Genomic DNA, 23,195 nt, shown 5'->3' with positions numbered 1-23,195 from the left:
TAAAAATACGCAAGTTTAAAATAGTAAAAGTAAATGTTCTTTGAGGTAACACATCAACCTTTGTTGAAGATGGGAGCAAATATTCAGCCAGCGGAGAGCCTCGGTCGGGCTTCGCTCGTAGCAGCTGTTTGAATAAAGTGTGCAGCGGCAATGGCGTCGCCCGGGATGATGTCGCTCACCATTGGGGTGACTCTCTTAAAGTGTCTCCTTCTCCCTGCTTATCACCCCGGGTCAGAAGCTTTATCTGTAAACTTTGGGTGGGGGGTGGGTTAATGATCTTATTGTGATGTTATTGTTCGTCTTTCGGGAGGCTCCGCGCAGGGGGAGGAACCTGCAGATGCAGCGACGGTTAAATGTTTTCAAAGAATGTGACTGAAAATCAATTAAGATTCGATAAGGTTTATGCATTCATGCGAGTCAAGTTTGTTCAGTGTAGGTATTTTTGTCTTTTAAACTGTTATTCTTTTTTATTAAATTTTTTTTTTTAAGTTTTAAACTGTTATTCTTAATGCAGGTGTATTAGCTGGGCATTGGAAGTCTCAAGCAACCGGAAAATACCCTTGTCCGGCATCTAACAATCCCCATAAAATTCCAGTCTTAATTCATTGAACAAAATCCCCAGCAATGAGATCTGATCAGCGAGGAAAGTGGCAGTGTCACATCGAGTGCTGGAGGATCTCTGCAGGTCTGGCGGCAGCCGTGGAGAGCAATGGGCAGCCAAATATTTTTGCCCTGACTATTTTCTGCTTTTATCTCTCATTTCCAGTATCTGCAGGGTTGTTTTTTTGTTTGCTTTTTGACTCTGACCTTTGACAGTTCGACTTTTCTCCACATCTCTTCCACCTCTTCTTTGAGAAGGTCCACCTTGGCCGTGGCAGACTGAGCAGGAGCTCCTGTGTGGACCGACTTTGTGGCTTGGCTCAACCTGGGGACGAGAGGGTGATCACAAGCCGTTTGAGGCTGGGTGCGAGATGGTACTCATGGTCCAGCATATGACAGTGTTAAAAATAACCTCTGCAAGCCTGGGATTGACCTTGAGAATTCATTAATATCAAAAAGTTATGAGGGATTTACCATTGGTCATTCCCTTCCTCAATCCCACTGCAATAATCTTGATAAATGTGTAAATAGTGATTGGATTAAATGGGGAAGTGAAACAACTTCTCCCTCTGCCCTGTGTGTGTATTTGTGTGTGTGTGTGTGTGTGTGTGTGTGTGTGTGTGTGTGTGTGTGTGTGTGTGTGTGTGTGTGTGCGTGTGTGTGTCTCTGTGTATGTGTATCTGTGTTTGCGTGTGTGAGTGCATGTGTGTCTGTATGTCTGTGTGCGTGCACATGTGTCCGTGAGCGTGTGCACATTGTGTGTGTGTGTGTGTGTGTGTGTGTGTGTGTGTGTGTGTGTGTGTGTGTGTCTGTGTGCGAATGAGTGCATGTCTGTGTGTGTACATGTGGGTGCATGTGTGTCAGCGTGTGTGTGTGTGTCTGTGTATGCAAGTGCGTGTCTGTGAGTGCATGTCTGTGTGTGTACGCATGTGTGCGCACACATAATATATGTGCGTGTGCGTGCATGCACATGTGCATGTACAAGGAGGTCAGATCAATACAAGGTGGCATATATCAAGAGAGGAGTGAAACCAGAAGGTCCACAGATGCTGAGATTGTAGTAAATACACAAAAACACTGCTGGAACTCAGCAGGTTTCGCAGCACCCAAAGGAGACAAAAGTATATAACCGATGTTTCAGGCCTGAGCTCTTCATTAATGCACGAACAGAATGTGGGAAGATGCCTGAATAAATAAAGGTGGGTGGGGGGGGCACAATGGCTTTGACCAAGCTGTCTTCCAAACAGGCTTGTCAGCTTGTCCTGTTCCAGTCCCAGCTACTTCTGCTGGCTATAACACTGTCCAGTGATCTCTGTATCTCTCTCTCTCTCTCTCTCTCTCTCTCTCTCTCTCTCTGAGAGAAAGCCTGTTTGACTCTCTCTGCTTGTGAAACCACATGACCCTCTTACAACAGCAAGGTTTCCTCCAGGCAGCAGCGGCTCCAGCGAGATCTTTCATCTGTTGCCTTTTGCAAACAACAATCCATTAGTGAAGTCTCTTGAGCACTCTCAAAGCTATTGAAAAGCTGTGGAGCTGATATGTCTACCACGGGGCAGAGCTCCAGTATTTCAAATAAGATCTGTTTTGAAATGTTTATATGTGACCTGCTCTAGCAAACCTTTCCAAATTTATCTCCCCAAAACATATCTATATACTCTGTCACAGTGAGAATTGTTCAGGGGGGGGGGAGGGGGGTGGTGTCTCTGTGAATGCAGAGCTGGAAGAAAAGAGATGGAGGATAGGGAAAGGGAGAAAGATGACAGTGTGTGGGGGGGTGGGGTTTGAATAAAGAGGGTGCATTTCTTGGAAGGTGTGAGCTGGGCTGGGATAGAGGTACCGATATACCAATCACGAGAAGTCCCTGAGTATTGGGTATAAGCTGGAAAGCAATGTAATCTTACCGGTTCTTTGTTGCTGTCCAGTCCAGTGTCAGTTTGGCGAGCTGCTTTTTGTGCCTGAGAATGTTTGGAAGTTCCTCCTGTTTTTAAAGAGAGAGCAGCGTTAGTTTGGGTCTCTGAGTAGTTCCAGTCATGGCCCAACCCATTTTCCCATCCACCCCACCGGTCCCCAACAACACTGTTTTAGCTCAAAGACCGTTTGTCACCACTGGAAGAGAGAGAGAGAGCGAGAAACATGTTAAGTTGCAGAGATTTATGGCATGGGAAGTATTGAATAGACAGGCCATGATTAGGCAAATGGGGCTAGCTCAGATGGGCAATTTTATTTTCCTTTATTAAAGTCAAGAGTATTGTCATCCAGTTACCCGATGGAACAGTGTTCTCTGGTCCTCAGTACAAAACATGCAGACACACAACCAGACGTAACACACATATGGACAAACAATACACATGCAGGACAAGTATTCCTAATATACAAATAAATAAGTATTGTTTCATGAATATGAAAGTCTCGGATGGTCAGTGTGAGCAGTTCCTTTGGTCGTTCAGCATTCTCATTGCCTGTGGGAAGAAGCTGTTCCTCAGCCTGGTGGTGCTGGCTCTGATCCTCCTGTATCTCTTCCCCAATGGGAGCAGCTGAAAAATGCTGTGTGTGGGGTGGACGGGGTCCTCAGTGATTTTGTACACCCTCTTCAGACATCGATCCTAGTAGGGGGGAGGGAGATCCAATGATCCTCTCTGCCACTCATAGTCCTGTGGATTGACCTCCGATCCATTTCTCTGCAGCAACCATATCCACACTGTGATGCAGCCAGCCAGGACGTTCTAGACAGAGCTCCTGTAGAAGGTTGCCATGATGGTGGCCGGTTGCCTTGCCGGCTTCAGTCTTCTCAGGAAGTGCAGTCGCTGTTGCACCTTCCTGACAAGTGAGGAGATGTTGAGTGTCCGCGATAGGTCGCTAGTTAAGTGAACTTCAAGGAACTTGGTGCTCTCCCTTCTCTCCACTACAGAGTTGTTGTTGTTGTGTAGTGGAGGGTGGTCGTTCCTGGTCCTCCTGAAGTCCACGATCATCTCCAAGTTGAGACTCAGGTTGTTGCTCTCACACCCCTTCACGAGATTTTCCACCTCTTCTCTGCGACTTATCGTTGTTGCTGATGAGGCCAATGTCTGTCGTGTTGTCTGCAAACTTGATGATGCAACAGTAAAACCTCTGTAATCTGGAATTCTCAAGCAACCAGCAAAAAACTGCTCAAAACAAATAGGTATAAAACAAGAAAGTTAAAATTGGTGTCCCCGAGTAGTTAGTCTCCAGTCATACGCAACAGTCTCAAACAACCAGAAAATTCGCTTATCTGGCATCTCCCAATCTCTGTAGGTGCTAGTTACCAGGGGTTTTATTGCATTTTCATGTTCATATTATGATATGGTCGTACCGTCTGGAACACACTTGAACCCTGTGATGCCCACTGGTTCCAGAAATCCCCCATCATACCTGTGGACACTACATGCTCCTTCTTCAGGGATGTAACCCCAGCATTTGGGCACACAGTCAGCCTGAGCTGAACCCTCGACTGCCCGACCCCATGAATGGCCAACTCGACCAGACCCTGGAGTAAACCAACCAGGAGATCCCCCTCCCTCCTTGCCGGGTGACCAAAGGTCAGGGACGCGGGGAATGAAGCGCGGCTAGAACTTGAGGCTGCGACCACTCACACTCCGTAGGTATGTGGCACCCCGCCTCCTCCTGGCTGCAGATTGGCGGCGTGGTCAGTATGGATGTTGGGCTGAAGAGCCTGCTTCCATTCTGCTCTGTGACTGTAAGGTGGAGGAGGGCCAGATGAGGCGAAGGGAATACCTCAGGCAGCCAAGGATGCCCAAAGGAAAAGTTGTCGAGGTCATGCAGTTCGAGAGAGCCTGTACTCCTCCCCCTGCCCTTTCCTCCCTCTGCTCTTCTACTCCTCCCCCTCCTCCACCTTTTTATTCAGGGGGCTACCTGTGTGTCCAGACCCTTGACCCTTTACCTCCAATGGTGTTGCATGACCTGCTGAGTTTCTCCAGCATGTTTGTGTATTGCATTCGACCTCAACATGTGCAGATTAACTCGTTCAGCGAGATCTGCCTGATCAGCCCCTCCGGTGCTTGACAAAGCTCCTGTGGGATGGTTTACCTTGTTAAAGGTGCTATGCAAACACAGGTTGTAGTTTTTGCCTCCTGGGATTCAGAAGTTGCTGGTACACAGATATGAACAGTTGTTACTCACCACAGACAAACAATCATGGGTTCCCTGCAGCATTTCAGACATAGTTTTACTTCCATCAGGGAGCTGAGGTTTGCACCCTGCTTGAGCGTGGCAGGAAGTTGCCTTGCCTCCAGCATAGTTTCCAGCGGGTTCTGTATGTGTGCAGAACTTTGTCTTTGTCGCTCTGAAGATAGCCTGTTCTCCACACCGCCCCCCCTCTCCCTCCTCAGGCCTGGGCTGGTCACACAGAATGATTTCCCACTGGAAGCTGTGTTGATCACCACCAGGTCACCATGGTCTCGGTACAACATCCACAGACACTCCACTCTCATAGTGACCACACACCACTTCTCTCAGTACAGCGTCAACAGTCATTCCACTCCCAGTGACCACACACCACTCATCTCAGTACAATGTGGGACGAATAGATTGCTTAAGGTGGGATGTGGGTGGAAAGAAAAAGTTTGAAAAACAACATTTTACTCGTCCCTAATTGACTCATTGTGTGGACGGTTTCAGAACTCCAAAGGAAATGGGTCAATGACATGTGCACGTGCATTTCCATGTGTGCATGCGTGTGTGTGGAAGTATGCATGCATATGTGCAAGTGCGTGCGAGTGCATGTGTATCTGTGTGTGCATGTGTGCAAGTGCACGTGCGTGCGAGTGCATGTGTTTGTATGTGTGTGCACGTTTGAGTGTGTGCGCACGCGCATGAGTGCACAGGTGTGTGTGTACGCGTGAGTGTGTGTGTCCATGTGCGTAGACATGAGTGAGTGTGCATGTGTTGTGTGTGCATGTGTGCGAGTGTGTGTGCATGCGTGTGAGTGAGCGTGCCTGTGGTGACCTTTTGTTGCAATCACCTTGTGTTCAGACTCAGTGCTTCTCGGACCCCCCCGAACTTGCTCCTCACATCTCACTTGGTAAGAAACATTGAGGTCATGCCTAATTTCCTTCGGCTTCTGTGGCAATAATGGTAGGAGGGCATGGCGTGCTGGAGATGGAAGCAGCCAGTGTTGAGGCTGGTTCCTGGGGGCTTGGAAGGCCATCATTGTCCTAGATGGTGTTGGGCTTTGTGAGTGTTGTTAAAACATCAGTGAGCTGGGCAAGAGGAGCACGTTCAATTTATTGTCATGTAATAAACAGCGTCATATTAAACAAACTTGTCTTTTGCCTGCTGTAAGGCAGAGAGATTCGCTATCAGTAGAGGTTGCCTGAAGCACCTCTTACAGTCAGAAAAAGAAAAGCAAAAGAGAATGCCTCCCCCCCAGAGTCACTGAGTATCAATGGATTTGCTTCCAGTGCCCCCGCAGCCTTCAACCTAAACCTGAGCTCTGGATCCAAACCTCCGCCACGACTAGGAACCCTTTAGCGCATCCTGGTTCCGATACCTGGTACGCCTTCATGCCAGTCTCGGTGTGAGTCCCTTGACCGTGGTCTCCAGCGGCCCGCACCCTGTGTAGGTTCCTCGCCTCGATTCACCAGTGGCCTGCCACCTGTGTATTCCTCAGCTGCAGAATGCCCTCACAGGTCCACTGCTGTAGTCACCATCTCCTCTGCTGCTCCTTCTCCCACAAGGTGTGGTCTCCCTGTTTTTGGGTGCCCTGCACCAGTGTTCCATTTCCCCAGAGTCTGCAACACCTCTTGGCTGCCGCCGATCACAGGCGCCGCCATCTTGGGTGCAGGCCCTTCCAGCTGCTCTACTTTTTAGCTCCAGGGGTTCGATCCTGTCCTGAAATGCTGTCCATGTGGAGTTTGCATGTTCTCTCTGTCAACTCGGTTTTTTCCAGACACTCTAGTTTCCTTCCAACTCCCTAAGTAGTTAACTGGACATTGTAAATAACTTCTCAGGGCAGGTTAACAGCAAAAAGAATCAATAGGCATATGTCATAGAGGGTAAATTGCATGGAATATTGGGATTACCCCTCTGGGAATTGGGATGTGCTCAATGCACTTTGTCTGAGAATAGAACCACCTTCATCAAGGGCTCAAGCCCAAAAAGTTGGTTATATATTTTTTATCTTTGCTACATAAAGGACACTGTTTAACCAGCTTAGTTTCTCCAACATTGTGTTTTTACTTCAACCACGGTGTCTACAGATTTTTATGTTTTACTTCTGACTGATGATAAGATAGGTATGGAATCCGGGCAGTGAGGACACTGAACGACCAAAAGAACTGCTCACACTAACCATCCGAGGCTCTCATATGAACAAACAATATTTATGTATTTATTTGGATATATAAATTCTTGTCCTGCATATGTTTGTCTGTGTACGTGCGTTATGTCTGGCTTTGTGACTGCGTGTTTTTACACCGAGGACCGGAGAACACAATTTATCGGGTTGTACTTGTGCAATCAGGTGACAATCAACGTGACTTGACTCAGGCCCAAAATGTTGGTAATGTATTTTTACTGCCTCTGGACGCTGAAAAGACTGGCTGAGTTCTTCCAGCATTTCGGTGAGTTTTTAACTACAAACACAGTGCAGATTTCCCTGTTTCACTTTGACTCAGCCTCTGGCCTGTTCCAGTCGCCATGATAGTCAATGCTTTCCTCACCTCAGAGAGCTTAAAGAGGGGGTCCAGGACTTCTTTCTCCAGCTGAATCTCATGTTCAATGCGTACCTTTGCCAAAGCACCCTCGACATAGCAGCACACCTCCAACATTTTCCTGCAGAAGGAAGATGTAAAATGAGCCACGAGTTTGGTCTCCAACAAGACAAGGGACAAACAAGGCACACATTGGGCTGTGCACGGCAAGTTCAGTGCTCCTGTAAATGGCCACTAAACATAGAGTGCAGGTGGTGGGCAAGTGCTCCCCTACTAACGATGGTCCAACTTATGATTTTTCAAAGTTATGAGGGGTTGAACCCGTACGTGCAATTTGGAATTCCAATCTGTTCCCACCCTTGCAATATGCGGCACACTATTCGCTCATCCAGCAATTCATTTCGGTTCAACGCTTCAAACATTCTTCATGCCCAGTGTGCTTTCAGCTGTGTACGTTAATGGTTATTTTTCAATGTGGAATAAAGGTATTCGAAATGAAGGTTTAAAAAGTGTGGTATTCATTTTTGACTTGCCATTTTTTTTCCAAATTATGATGGATTTGCTGGAACAGAACCCCATCATAAGTTGAGGAGCATTGGGTCCAGGAGCCTTAACTCAGGAGAACCTATTCACAGGTTGAGGCAGCTGAACAAATGAACCCTCTGTGACTAATAACATTCCAACACAGTGCCCTGCAGCCCACGATATTGCGCTGAACTATATAAACCTACTCAACAAACTAAATCTTCCCAACATCACACACGTAACCCTCTATTTTCCTTTGTGCTGCATGTATAATTAACACTACAAAGTACAGGAATGAAATGTACGTAGAGAAATTAAGATTGTAAAAAGACATTTCCTTTGTACATTCTTGATTACCCAAAATGCTTGGGACCGGATGTTTCTCGGTTAACCGGATTTTTCAGATAACTGAGAAATTGCTTTAAGCAGCCCAGAATAATTGTATTAGGGGTTAAACCACAAAAAAAAACAACAGAAGTGTTTTCAAGCATAAAATAATATTTAATACATACCAAAAAAACGAGGTGATTCTTTACTTGCAAAATAAAGTCAATGCATAAATTTAAGAAAAGATTGTTTTTTTTCAACTTTCAAAATTTTGTGGTTTTCAAATAAGTGGAAACATTCTGTATTTGAAATTGTGAATAATGGAAAGAAAATATTATTAAGCTTGACAGGGAAAGCTCAGCACAGATGAACTATCTTAATCGCATTTTATTCTCCCAACCTTCGACCAGTCACAGCGGCAGTTTACAGTGGCCCATCCATTGAACATCCTCCACACTTTTGGGAGGTGGGAGGAAACTGGAGCTTTGGGAGGAAACGCACACGATCACCGGGGGGGGGGGGGGGTCATGTGCAAACTCCACACGGGCAGCCTTCGGCCACCAGAGCGGCAAGGCAGCTATTCCACTCAGCCAACACCCCCCACCCCAGCCTGGGCAAATATTTCCCAAAGCACCATATCCAAGGTAACGTCATTGGTAAGCAAGGCAGCAAATTTGTGTTGAAATACAGCGATGGACAGAAAATTTTTATTTGTCTAGGACTGAAAACTGTCCCAAAATATGCATCTGGGCCCCAAGAGAGACACTTGAGTCACCATTAACTCAGATCTGTACTTTCACCCGTAAATCCGATCTAACTTCCTTTAACTTATCCAAACCATCTATGCATACTATTTCCTCTGTGCATGCATCAGTGAGCTATTATGGACTTATTTATCCATCCCTAATTGTGTGGTTAAACCAAGCCATGAAAGACCCCAACAATGAAGACGCTGTTTACATCCGGTACCGCACGGATGGCAGTCTCTTCAATCTGAGGCGCCTGCAAGCTCACACCAAGACACAAGAGAAACTTGTCCGTGAACTACTCTTTGCAGATGATGCCGCTTTAGTTGCCCATTCAGAGCCAGCTCTTCAGCGCTTGACGTCCTGCTTTGCGGAAACTGCCAAAATGTTTGGCCTGGAAGTCAGCCTGAAGAAAACTGAGGTCCTCCATCAGCCAGCTCCCCACCATGACTACCAGCCCCCCCACATCTCCATCGGGCACACAAAACTCAAAACGGTCAACCAGTTTACCTATCTCGGCTGCACCATTTCATCAGATGCAAGGATCGACAATGAGATAGACAACAGACTCGCCAAGGCAAATAGCGCCTTTGGAAGACTACACAAAAGAGTCTGGAAAAACAACCAACTGAAAAACCTCACAAAGATAAGCGTATACAGAGCCGTTGTCATACCCACACTCCTGTTCGGCTCCGAATCATGGGTCCTCTACCGGCACCACCTACGGCTCCTAGAACGCTTCCACCAGCGTTGTCTCCGCTCCATCCTCAACATCCATTGGAGCGCTCACACCCCTAACGTCGAGGTACTCGAGATGGCAGAGGTCGACAGCATCGAGTCCACGCTGCTGAAGATCCAGCTGCGCTGGATGGGTCACGTCTCCAGAATGGAGGACCATCGCCTTCCCAAGATCGTATTATATGGCGAGCTCTCCACTGGCCACCGTGACAGAGGTGCACCAAAGAAAAGGTACAAGGACTGCCTAAAGAAATCTCTTGGTGCCTGCCACATTGACCACCGCCAGTGGGCTGATAACGCCTCAAACCGTGCATCTTGGCGCCTCACAGTTTGGCGGGCAGCAGCCTCCTTTGAAGAAGACCGCAGAGCCCACCTCACTGACAAAAGGCAAAGGAGGAAAAACCCAACACCCAACCCCAACCAACCAATTTTCCCTTGCAACCGCTGCAATCGTGTCTGCCTGTCCCGCATCGGACTGGTCAGCCACAAACGAGCCTGCAGCTGACGTGGACTTTTTACCCCCTCCATAAATCTTCGTCCGCGAAGCCAAGCCAAAGAAAGAAAGATATTGTGTAGGAGTCGATTAAGAGGGGAACATGATCTTCCCTAAACCCTTTCTCCTTCAGGAAGAGTAGTCTCCATTTCAACCACTGACAGATATGACCATAGGAGCCAAAATAGGCCATTCAGCCCATTGAGCCTACCCCCCTCATTCAAGTATGAGCTGATCCATTCTCCCACTTAGCCCCACTGCCCGGCTTTTTCCCCATAACCTTTGATGCCCTGGCTAATTAAGAATCTATCAATCTCTGCCTTAAAAAAACCCAATGACCTCTCCACAACCGCCTGTGGCAACAAATTCCACAGAGTCACCACACCACTGGCTGAAGAATTTCTTCATTTAGAACACCTCTGTCCTAAATGGATGCCCTTCAATCCTGATGTCATGCCCTCTTGTCCTAGACACTCCCACCAAGAGAATCAATCTTTCTACATCTACTCTGTCCATGCCTTTCAACATTTGAAGTATTTCAATGAGATATTCCCCTCATTCTCCTAAATTCCAACAAATACAGGCCAAGAGTTGTCAAACGTTCCTCATATGATAAGCCTTTCATTCCCGGAATCATCCTTGTGAGCCTCCTCTGAACCCTCTCCAACGTGAGGAGCCCAAAACTGCTCGCAATACTCCAGGTGAGGTCTCACCAGTGCCTTACAAAACGTCAATGTAACATCTCTGCTCTTATATTCTATTCCTCTTGAAATGAATGCCAGCATCGCATTTGCCTTCTTCACCACTGCCTCAACCTACCTGAGGACTCCCTTCACATCTGGGAATTTTCAATTTTCTCTCCAGTTAGGAAATAGTCTGCCCGTTTTTTTTTAATGTGTACTCAAGTGCATGACCGTACACGTTCTAACATTGACCATCAGTTCTCAGATTAGCCTGTAACTCTGAGCCAGCCGCCTCGATGTGTTGAGTCTCTACACGAAGATACCTGGACAAATTTAAAGATCTTTGCACTCTTTACCTTGTAAAAGTTATATTCAAGGGAGAAAATGATTCTTGGGTTGATAATTAAATTTTCAATTGACCATACGGTAATAGGCTTTCCAGCCCACGAGCCCGTACCTCCCGAATACACCAATTAATCTACAATCCCCAGATGGGAGGAAACCAGAGCACCCAGATGAAACCCACACAGGCATGGGGAGAACATGCAAACTCCTTACAGCGCAGGATTTATTTGTAATAGCATTGTGCTAACCACTATACGAACTGTGCCACCCACAATAATGACATATATTTGATGTGGTGGTTCGTATGTTAAGCCCTGATGGTCTGAGGATGCATTTCTAGCCTCTGATCTTAATTTTAATTGAGACATGCAGCACAGTAACAGGCCCACGAGCCCACGCTGCCGAATTACACCTATGTGACCAATGAACTTTCAAACTCCTGGACGTCTTTGGAATTGGAGCCCCCGAAGGAAACCCACACAGACAGGGGGAGAATACACAAACTCCTTCCAGACAGCACCGGATTCGAACTCAGGACACTGGCGCTGTAACAGTGTCGCGCTGACCGTGCCACCTGAGACTATTCCCCATCCCAGTCACCCTGCAAACCCAGGCATCCCAGCAGTGGCGTCACTAGGGTTGGTGTCACCCAGTGTGGTAACACATGGTGTTACACCCCTCCCCTCTCATGGACCTCCTCCCGCACCAGACCAGATGGAATTGTACAAATGTTACTCGTAAATCGTAATTCCCGTAGATCGCTGAATGTAACGGTGACTGTAGCGAGATAAACAATGAGCAAAATTAAAATTACACCTTTAAACTACGATATCGTATGCACAATGACTATTAAAACCCCAGCAGCAACAAAAACAACAGCGCTTGCTGATGGATCATGCAGATGAAACCATGTGGTTTGAAGCATCATTATCATTGGGTAATAACGACATCTCTGACCGGAGTGATTTAGAAGGTTCAAAAAGTAAATTAACATCATGTTTTAGCCTTGTAGGTATATTGATATGTGTGAGCTGGGCTTACGAAAAATGATTTTGCTGTTATGATTAACTACGAGGATTTTTAAATAAAAAATAATAAATTTCTGCTGAAACACTACACAAAAATTTTATAGACAGTCATTTTGGCATCTCCCCCTCTGATGGTGTCACCCGGTGCAGCCCGCATTCCCCCTGTGTGACGCAAGTGCATCCTGGTCTCATTGTGTTGGCCAAGTGCATGTTTCCCCAACCTTAGCAGACAGCTTTGGACTTACCGAATATAGGACTCAGTGTCCAGCTCTCGACAATTATCCCCCATGGTCTGTGACAAGGCCATCAGGGGCATCTTTCTCTGCAGAAAAATAAGACAAACAATTAATGCAGCGGTGAAACTGGTTGAGGAGGAGAGCAGGTAAATAGAAGGCAGGGTGGGTCATCAAGAGGCAAAGAGTTAAGACCTCAGGAGCAACTGAGGCGAGCACGCCTCAACAGTGAGTAATAGCAACAGGGAGACCACCAAACAAATTCATTTTTACACTAATCCTACCCCTATCCTGACTTATTCTCCCCTACATTTTCATTAACTTCCCCCAGATTTCTACAGAGATGTAGTGGACACAGCCCAGGAGATCACAGGCAAAAAACCCTCCCCACCATTGAGAACATCTACAGGGAACACTGCCGTCGGAGAGCAGCAGCAATCATCAAAGGCCCACACCACCCAGCACACGCTGTGCTCTCACTGCTGCCATCAGGAAAGAGGTATCGGTGCCACAAGACTCACACCCCCAGGTTCAGGAACAGCTGCTCCCCCTCCACCATCAGACCCCTCAACAACAAACTCAATCAGGGACTTAAGGACTCTTCCTTGTGCACTTTATTGATTTTTTTTGTTCTCTCTGTATTGCCCAGTCAGTTATCTGTTATCTGTTTACAGGTCTTTGTTTGTTTACATGTTTACGCTATGTAGATTTTCTTTGCACTACCAATTAGTGGTAATTCTTCCGGGCCCACGGGAAAACAGAACCTCAGGGTTGCAGGTGATGCCATGTAGGTACTCTGACAACAAATTGAAATCTGAATTCTCCCACACTCTCACACCATTTGTATCGCTCAATCCCATGGACTCCTCGGAACCCGCCATTCTCAATTATGTCATTCCCCTACGTCTCTGCTCAAATTTTATTTGTCTCTGCCCCTGACTCTCGTATTCAGGAGACAACATTTATTTATTTATTTATTTGTATTTGTGAAGACTTGTCCTGCATGTGTATTGTTTGTCTGCATGTGTGTTATGTCTGGTTGTGTGTCTGCGTGTTTTGCACCGAGGACAGGAGAACGCTGTTTCGTTGTGTTGTACTTGTGCAATCAGATGACAATAAACTGGACTTGACTTGGTAGTTAGAGGGAGGGTTAAAGATAAGGGGCCACCACTTGAAATGGGAGGGTGAGTTGATTTTAATTTTAAATTTAATTAAAAAAAAATTTAGACATACAGCACAGTAACATGCCATTTAGGTGCACAAGTCCATGCAGCCCAATTTACACCCAATTAACCTACTTCCTAGGTATGTTTCGAATGGTGGGAGGAATCTGGAGCCCCTGGAGGAAACCATGTGGTTGGGAGTTCTGGAGGGTGGGCGGCCCGGGATTGGGTGGTAAGTCCACTTTCGGGGCATCAGGAGCTCAGATGGGTGGGTGGCCAGGGACGAAGTGAGAATCCACAGTCAGGGCTTAGGGAGCATGGATGGGAGGGCAGATGGGGTTTAGGCGAGAGTCCACGGTCGAGACACTGGGGGCTCCAGAGGGCAGGTAAATGGTGCCTAGGTGAGACATGGCGGTCAGAACGTCGGAAGCTCCAATGGGTGAGTGACCAGCGCCAAAAATAGGGGGTTGACTTGTATTCAGAATCGACTATTACACGCATATGTACATTATTAATCTTAGCCTTGAATATATCCAACAACAGTCTATTCCAACCTCTTTATAAAGAGGTTTCCCGTCGCCTGGAGTTGAGATGAGCAAAAAGACAAGGTGGGGGGGGGGAGTTCAATAAATTACGAGGTGAAAAATATGTTATAATTTAGACAATTATTTCTCTTCACATTTGTGAGGATTTAAAAACTATTCTTTGTAATGTAAGAGACCATTCAGACTGTCAAACCTATGCTAGCTCACAACAATCTCATCAATCACTTTTCTCTAATTTTCCTAATCTCTCTTACATGCTATCATTGATTAAGTAGAATGAGAAGAAGAGGCAAGGTGGGCTGGGAACCCCCCCCCCCCCCCCCCACACCAATGGTATGTAGGAACCTGAGGAGTAACCATATAGAGGTTTATAAAACCTTGTTAAGGTGAATGGTCACGGGCCCAGGGAAGGGAGAGATGTGGTACAAGAGGGAACTTCAAAGGAAAACGTTGTTGTTGTTCTTCCGTCATAGTCAAAGATGACCGTGGTTTCTTTGAAATCATGACTTGCGCTTGGCTTGGATTAAAGTGAGGGAGAATTGTGCAGGTTGTCAGCCTCAATCTCTCGCCCTGGCCTATCTGGACCCAGTGGCAAGTCATAGTCAAGATGGCTGGAGACAGGTCAGGATGCAGTGTTCTGTGAGTGTCTCACTCTGCCCTCTTAGCGCTTCACGACACATTGCTGAGAATCGCCTTTCTGCCTGTTGAACCAGTGATGGTTTTGTCCACACAGTCTGCCAAATCCAGGCTTCACACACTGGGTAGACAAGCCCTAGAAGTGGGAACGGTTGCTAACCTTCAACCATCATTCTCTGAAAAACCAAACTCAATCAGAGACTAATTTAAGGACTCTTTCTTTGCTCATTATTTATTACTGAATGTTTATCTTTCTGTTTGTTTACATTTCTATCTCTTGTCGATGTACCTTTCTTCTTGAGCACAGCTTACAGTTACCGATAAGTAGAAATTCCCCTGGCTCACAGAAAAAGGAATCTCAGGGTTGTATGTGATGTCATGTACATTCCATGAAAATAAATTTGAACTGTAGTCATTGAATATGGTTGTGTCTGGGATTTCTAGGTCTTTGGAAGTAGAGATCAGGCAAGAATGCAGGGTTAACACTGGGAGATTGGTCATGATTTTTTTGAATTATGGAGCAAGCAGAAGGGAGTCATATTTTCCTTATTCCCTTACTACATTTGGTGCACAGCAGCTTCTATTTCCTGAGTGCTTATATGGTACATACCGGTACCTCTTGTAATATGTATTGATCTCTCTCATCTTGGTCGTGAGGCTCCAAGTAAAGTCTGGCTGAACCCTGAGGTTTGAATCACCTTACTTTCTTCCACAGAGAGGATGAGTCCAGCAGAAGAATAGAGCAGAGGTGAACTTGGGGATATAATTACCTGTCGCACTCTCCTACCCCCACTCTCTCCCTCCATCGCTCACAGGTACACTGCCTGTCTGGCACTTTCTATTGTACTCGTGCCTTTTGCTCTCTGACTACAAGGCACAGATGGACCCAAACTAACCCTGCAGGTTTCATGGGTATAGAACTCCAGGACAGGGGAATGTTGCCTTCTATCTTCAGACCATGAGACATAGGAGCAGAAGTAGGCTATTTAGCCCATCACCTTTTAATCACGAGCTGAGCCATTCTCCCACTCAGCCCCACTGCCCAGCTTTGTCCCCACTTTGATGTCCTGGCTAATCAAGAACCTATCAATCTCTGCCTTAAATAGACCCAGTGAGCTGGCGTCCGCCATCACCTGTGTCAAGAAATCCCACAGATTCACGACTATCTGGCTAAAGAAATTCCTCCAAACATTCTTTAAAGCATTGCAATTGTTCAAAGTTCAGATTTATTGTCAGAGAACGAACATGATATCGCATACAACCCCGAGATTCGTTTCCCTGTGGGCCAGGTGGAATTTCTACTTATCGGTTGTGCAAAATACAAAAGTGACAAATGTAAACAAAGAAAGAACTGTGCAATATAGAAAATTAATACCCAATAATAAATGTGTAGAGTCCTCAGTGAGTCCATGATTGAGTTTGTGGTTGAGGAGTCTAATAGTGGAGGGGGAGCAGCTGTTCCTGAACCTGGTGGTGTGAGTCTTGCAGCCCCGATACCTCTTTCCTGATGGCAGCAGCGTGTGCTGGGTGGTGTGGGTCCTTGATGATCGCTGCTGCAATATTCCCTGGAGATTCTGTTGATGTGGGGAGAGTTTTGCCTGTGATGTCCTGGACTGGGTCGACTAGCTTTTTCAGGGCTTTTACACTCGGGGGTATTGGTGTCTCCACACCATGGTGCAGCCGGTCAGCACATTTACCACCACACCCTGTAGAAATTTGCCAAAGTTTTCGATGTCATAACAAAGCTCCACCAACACCTGAGGACTAAAGTGACTGAGTGTGCACTCTCTAGGATAAAGAATATTGCGGTGATACAACCACTACACTGGCTACATACCTACCGGCCTACTACCGGGGGCAATCACTATACCTGGGAGGCCGGCCCTACCTACTCGCTGTCAATCACCGGCCTGCATAAAGACTCAAGACAGCCCCTTTGGTAGTCAGTTGAGTACATGGAGCCAGGAAGGTACAAAGACCTTGTGTGTACAAGTTTAAGCAGATTAAAACCTGTTTGTACAGTCCATGTACTTTATGTCTGAATTTTCCGTTCACAAATATACTTGAACTAGAAAAAATGGTGGTAATCATCTAAGTCGGTGGTTTCTAAACCTTTTCTTCCCACTCACATCCCACCTTAAGTAATCCCCATGCCATAGGTGCTCTGTGATTAGCAAGGTATTACTTAAGGTGGGATGTGAGTGGAAAGAGAAAGTGTGAAAACCACAGCTCTATGTGAAGAAATTTCTCGTCGTCCATCCTCAAATGGTCTGACTTGAGGACCCTTCTAGATACTGGAGGACCAGCCCTCTCAGGATCTTCCTCTCAGTTCCCCTCGAGCGTCTGAGCTACAAACAGCGGACTAAATTCGACTGAGCGAGTCAGCCACTCGAACGCTTGGAGGTGTGTCAGTAACGTGCTGGGGTGGGGGAGGGGGAGTTCCTTTTACTCACCAAGCGTCTCTCAAGATCGGACCCCTGTTGACCCTGGAGACAAGCCTGCAGCTTCTTGTGGGTGTTGTACGTGGCCTTCCTGGCTGGTTCAATCCTGTTCTCAAACTGAACACAGATGGAGACAAAAATGGAGATGTGAGATCAACTCACTGCTTTAACTGGGAAGTCATGCTGTCATAGCAACAGGGCAAAGCCAAGGCCGGAATGGAAGAAACATTCAGGTTCAGGTCAAGGAATTCTAAGCCTCTGATCTGTCCAATGTAGCATAAGGGCAGATATTAACATCAATTTAGGGACAGCATCTAAAGCATCTATGACCAGCTGCATCATGGCCTGGTATGGGGACACAAAGTATAAAGCCCTCCAAAAGCTAATGGGCACAGTCCAGGACACCACAGCCTTCACCACCATTGAACTTCTTTGAAAAAATGTGGCTTCCCCTCTACTACCATCAACTCAGTCCTCACCCGCATATCCTCTATTACCTACACGTCTGGCCTGGCCCTCCTCCTCTCCCTGCCTTGTCCTCACCTGCCTCCCCACCAGTGTCCGCATCCAGCATATCACAATTTCTGTCACCCTACTACATGATCCCACTGCCGGGGACACCTTCTCCTCTTCGTCTTACGTGACTCCCTCGACCAGTCCTCCCTTCCCGCCCATTGCCCCCCTTGGTTAAAACACAATGCTGGAGAAACTCAGCAGGTCAAACATGGAGAAAAGATAAAGATACATCACCAACATTTCGGGCTTGAGCCTTTCATCAAGGAATGAGCGAAATGTAGGGAGGTGAACGAACAAAATGTTGGAGGAGCTCTACCAAGTATGTTGTAATTGTAATGAGGATGTGGAGAGTCTGCAGAGGGATATAGTTAAGCTGGATGAGTGGGCAAAGGTCTGGCAGATGGAGTACAATGTTAGTAAGTGTGAGGTTATCCACTTTGGCAAGAAAAATAAAAGAGCTGAATATTATTTAAAGGGTGAAAAACTACAGCATGCTGTTGTGCGGAGGGACTTGGGAGTGCTTGTGCATGAATCGCAAAAAGTTAGGTTGCAGGTGCAGCAGGTTATTAAGAAGGCAAATGGAATGTTGGCCTTCATCGCTAGAGGAATTGAATTCAGGAGTAGGGAGGTAGTGTTGCAACTGTATAAGGTACTGGTGAGACCGCACCTGGAGTACTGTGTCCAGTTCTGGTCTCCATATTTGAGGAAGGATATACTGGCTTTGGAGACGGTCCAGAGGAGGTTTACTAGGTTGATCCCTGGGATGAAGGGGTTGACTTATGATGAAAGATTAAATAGTCTAGGATTGTATTCGCTCGAGTTCAGAAGAATGAGAGGAGATCTTATATAAACATATAGGATTATGAAGGGTATGGATAGGATAGATGTAGGAAGGTTTTTTGAGCTGGCCAGGGAAACTAAAACAAGAGGACACAGTCTCAAGATTCGGGGGAGTAGATTTAAGACAGAGATGAGGAAAAATAGTTTTTCCCAGAGAGTAGGGAATGTTTGGAATTCTCTAACCCGGGAATTGGTTGAGGCTGCTTCATTAAACATATTTAAAATTTGGTTAGATAAATTTTTACATGATAGAGGAATTAGGGGATATGGGGAGAAGGCAGGTAGGTGGAGTTAGGTCATAAATTAGATCAGCCATGATCGTATTGAATGGCGGAGCAGGCTCGATGGGCCATTTTTGGCCTACTCCTGTTCCTACTTCCTATGTTCCTATGGTCCTAAAACGTTGGTGATGTATCTTTATCTTTGCTGTATAAAGTGCACTATCTGACCTGCTGGGTTTCTCCAGCATTAACTAACTACTATGTCTGCAGACTTTCGTGAAGTGGTTTCCAAACTGCCCCACTAAACTCACATCCCACTTTAAGTAAGCCCTACGCCATCGGTGCTCTGTGATTAGTAAGGGATTGCTTAAGGTGGGATGTGGGTGTTTTAATCGTCCCTCATTGACTCGTTATGTGCACAGTTTCAGAACTCTAAAGGAAATGGGCCAATGACAATTTTTCTCTAGCAAAATATTTCAATAACAATTGGGTCTAGAGCAGTGGTTCTCAACCTTCCCTTCCCATTCACATCCCTTGCTAATCACAGAGGATCAATGGCATAGGGGTTACTTAAGGTTGGATGTGGTCCCTTGGCTCCCTGTGACCGCAGGAAATGCGACACTTCCAATGCTACATCCAAGAATCCAACATTTACTCAATGGTATTTATTTTTTTACTTTTACACATGCATCTTTCTCCTGCATGTGTATTGTCCATCTGTACGCCTGGTTGTGTGTCTGCGTATTTTGCACCAAGGCCTGGAGAACGTTGTTTCATTGGGCTGCCCTTGTGCAATCAGATGACATTAAATTTGCGCTTGCGCCTGCACCTCCTCCCTTGCCCCAATTCGGGGCCCCCAGTAGTCCTTCCAGGAGAAGCAAGACTTCACTTGTGAATCTGCGGGGGTCATCCAGTGGTCCCAATGTGGCCTCCTCCTCAGCGGAGTGACTGGGCGCAGGCTGGGAGATCACTTCGCCTGCTCTAGCGTGGATCTCCCAGTGGCCACCCATTTCAATTCCCTGCCCCAATCCCATTCCTACATGTCCGTCCATGGTCTTGTGCACTGCAAGACTGAGACCACTCGTAAATTGGAGGAACAACACTCTCTGGGCACCTTCCAACTGGATAGCATTTACATTGACCTCCGGTTTCTGATGGCCCATCCTCACTCCTCCCCATCCCTGCCATTGCTCCCCTTCCCCATCCTTGTCTCTCCTGTCCTCTTGCTTTGCATTCACAGAGGTACCTTCTCCTTTTCCTTGCTTGTCATCTCATCCACCTTTGGCATGTTGGCCTGTGCTCTCTTCTCTCTCCCCTTTGCTTTTTGTACCCTCCTCCCCAAGCCTCTTTATTCTGACACCTAACTGCTTATACCTTGAAGAAGAGCTCAGGCCCAAAACATGTTACTGCATTTGATGGCATATAAGACCCACTTTTTACCCCCCAAAAATGGCTCAAAAATATCTCCCAGGTCTTGTATGTAAAGTTGTAATTAAAGGATGATAATGGTGACTATCGTCACCAGTGATCATCGTCGCAGCGAGGCTCACGTGCATCCACCGCCATCATTGGGGGCTGATAATGAGCTGTCGGAGAGGGGCGGGGCTGTGGGATTAGTATGGGGGCTGGTGACGGTCGGTTGGGATACTCTCCTGGTGGTCTGCTGTCAGTCCTCGCACTGGTCCCTGCAGTGAACTGGGATTCACTGCTAGGGGGTTGGGCTGATGGCTGGCTCCACCCCCATCTGCTCACATATAACCCTGGTTTCCCGCATAAACCCAGAATCTTTCTGAAGACTACTGTGAGACCCTACCGTTAGTTATGAGCTAATAAAAGCATTTGTTCTCCCTCCAGTTGTGTGAACTTTTATTCACGATACAATTTTATTAGCTCATTCCCTAACAAAGGAAGCATTACTCAAGCCTGGTATGCTACTGATAGACCCTCTATCTCTCAACGCAGCTGAGGAGTTCACATACTGGCCAGACTGCTTCCAGGTCTACCTGAATGCAACCAGAGACGAATTCCACATCGATGAACTCAGGAGGTCCGCACTCATTTTGAGAGTAGGAATGAAAGGGTATGCAGTCATCAGGGACTGCTCTATGTACGATGCTGCTACTGAGGCATTGAAGGCTCGGTATCTGAAGTTGCAGAACGAGGTCCTAGCAAGGCACCAGCTTGCTCTTCGTTGCCAACGACCAGGAGAGACCATCGATGGCTACCTACTGGATCTGTGGATGCTTGCTAAAGAATGCAGGTATGAAGCAGCTACAGGCCGCGTTCATGAGGAAGAACAGATCCGCGACACTCTAGTCGTGGGAGTCCACTCGAGGTGCATGAGGCAGCGACTGCTCAAGTCGAGAAAGAAGGACCTGGCTAGTCACCTTGAACTGGCCAAATCGCTGGAACACTACAAGCTCGAGAACAATGACCTCGAAGACAGCGAGCTCGCTCACCCAGGTGACCCCCTTCCAAGGACTGGCTACTCCCACTACCCCAACCCTAATGGCTGCCACTTCCCGTGCCAGGGAGTGCTTTTCCTGCGGCAAGAGCCAGCATCCCCGATCTCATTGCCCGGCTAAAGAGTCAGTGTGTGCCAGCTGTGGCAAGAAAAGACATTGGGCGAGGGTTTGTCATGCAAGTGGAAGCCTGGGGAAGTCCACGGCCTGCACCGCTCCCGGATCCGATTCCAGCCCCAAGCTGTCACCCCTGAATTCACCTGAGCCCACTTGCTGCATTACTTGCTGATGGAGGGTGGCAGTGAGGAAACGGCACAAAAAGGCTCGGTGGCCATCTTGCCATAAATCAAATTCAAACTTGGTGCCACCATCGTCGGAGGAAGAAGAAGGGCAGCACGAGGTCAACGCCATCTTACCCATGCAGGGAAACCCAGGAAGATGGGGGGGGCCACTCGAGTGAGGAGTATGGCGTCTCCGGGAATCTAACCTCGATGGTCCTAGATCAAGACAGACCTCACCAGCTCAGAAACTCCATGGTGACTGTGAAGGTAAACGGACATTCCACTAAATGCCTAATTGACATGGGCTTCATAGACTCACGAACTGTGAAAAAATACAACCTAAAGATATATCCTTCCAATTATCACATATTCCTTGCATCCCACTCGCATTCTATGTGTATTCAACAACGTTGTATAGTACATCTGTCGTTTGAAGGGGGGGGGAAATTCTGTGAATTTTACTTGTATATACTTGATGAATTGTAGAGTCCGGTGTTGTTGAGTCCACTTCCTGTGTCAGAATAAAAGTGTGACCTTCGAACAGCTCAGTGTCGATTTTAAGGGACCTCCCCTCCACAATTGGGAACACCTTCTGCATTGATGAGTACTCCTGATTCCCGTTCACCAATCCATGTCCAGACACGTCCACTTTGTCTGTCATGAAGGCCCTAGACTCCATTTACACCCTGTTCGGCTATCCCAGCTATATTCATAATGACCGGGGCTCATCCTTTATGAGTGACGAACTGCGTCAGTACATGCTGGTGAGGGACATCATGTCCAGCAGGACGACTAGCTACAACCCCTGGGAGAACGGGCAGGTTGAAAAGAAGAACGCCATGGTCTGGAAGGCTGTCAAACTGGCACTGAAGTCAAAAGGACATCCAGACTCATGCTGGCAGGAAGTCCTCCCTATGATATTCCATTCCATCTGGTCGCTACTATGTACCACGGCCAACGCTACTCCGCACAAGTTCCTATTCAATTTCGAAAGAAGGTCGGCATCGGGATCTTCACTCCAAACCTGGATCACCACTCCTGGTCCAGTCCTTCTCAGGAAGAACATGATGAGAAATAAGACCGATCCCCTGGTGAAAAGGGTAAAACTGCTCCACGCCAAGCCCACATATCCCCATGTGGAGTACCCGGATGCAGGGAGGACCCACCGGAACAGAGGGTCCATTGCTTCAAGTGATCTCATTCTCGCCACCCCCAGTCAGGGCTTCGGGGGATCCAGTTCAGGAGGAAAGTGCACCCCCCTCCATCGTTGAGCTGGAGACCCAGCCCACCTCTACTCCCTCACAAGGGGACCAGGTTGCCCAATACCCCCCAATGCTAAGGAGCTCCACCAGGATCTCCAGACCCCCAGACCACTTAAATCTGTAAATTTGTAAATAACTCTATTTTTCAACTTTTTTTTCTGAACTCATGTTCTCTATCTCCATTCATAGACCCTAAATTCTACAGGAAGGGGTGAATGCAATGAACTGGGATTCGCTAATAGTGGGGTTGTGCTGATGGCTGGCCCCGCCTCACAGCTCCGCCCCCATATGGTCACGTGTTACCCTGGTTTCCCGCCTAATCCCAGAACCCTTCTGAAGACCCTATAAGCTAATAAAAGCGTTTGTTCTCCCTCCAGTCATGAGAGCTTTTATTCATGCTACAGTCCCGCTCCCCACCCCC

General features: G+C 47.1%; 1 protein-coding gene across 1 annotated transcript in view; it reads right to left on the bottom strand.

Annotated features, from left to right (window-relative positions):
* LOC138748398 (SH3 domain-binding protein 1-like) overlaps window positions 1-23,195 on the bottom strand; it is a 75,033-nt gene that overhangs the window by 36,953 nt on the left and 14,885 nt on the right. Inside the window, exons 3-7 of the mRNA XM_069908520.1 lie at window positions 17,205-17,309; window positions 12,420-12,496; window positions 7,299-7,410; window positions 2,502-2,578; window positions 808-925 (exon numbers count right to left, since the gene is read on the bottom strand). Coding sequence (XP_069764621.1) covers window positions 808-925; window positions 2,502-2,578; window positions 7,299-7,410; window positions 12,420-12,496; window positions 17,205-17,309 — 489 coding nt within the window. The remainder of the gene's footprint in view (window positions 1-807; window positions 926-2,501; window positions 2,579-7,298; window positions 7,411-12,419; window positions 12,497-17,204; window positions 17,310-23,195) is intronic.

The sequence above is a fragment of the Narcine bancroftii genome, chromosome 13 (assembly GCF_036971445.1).
Source record: "Narcine bancroftii isolate sNarBan1 chromosome 13, sNarBan1.hap1, whole genome shotgun sequence".
Taxonomy (NCBI): Eukaryota; Metazoa; Chordata; class Chondrichthyes; order Torpediniformes; family Narcinidae; genus Narcine; species Narcine bancroftii.
Note: the sequence above shows the minus strand (reverse complement) of the source record. Positions and strands in the feature narration are given on the sequence as shown.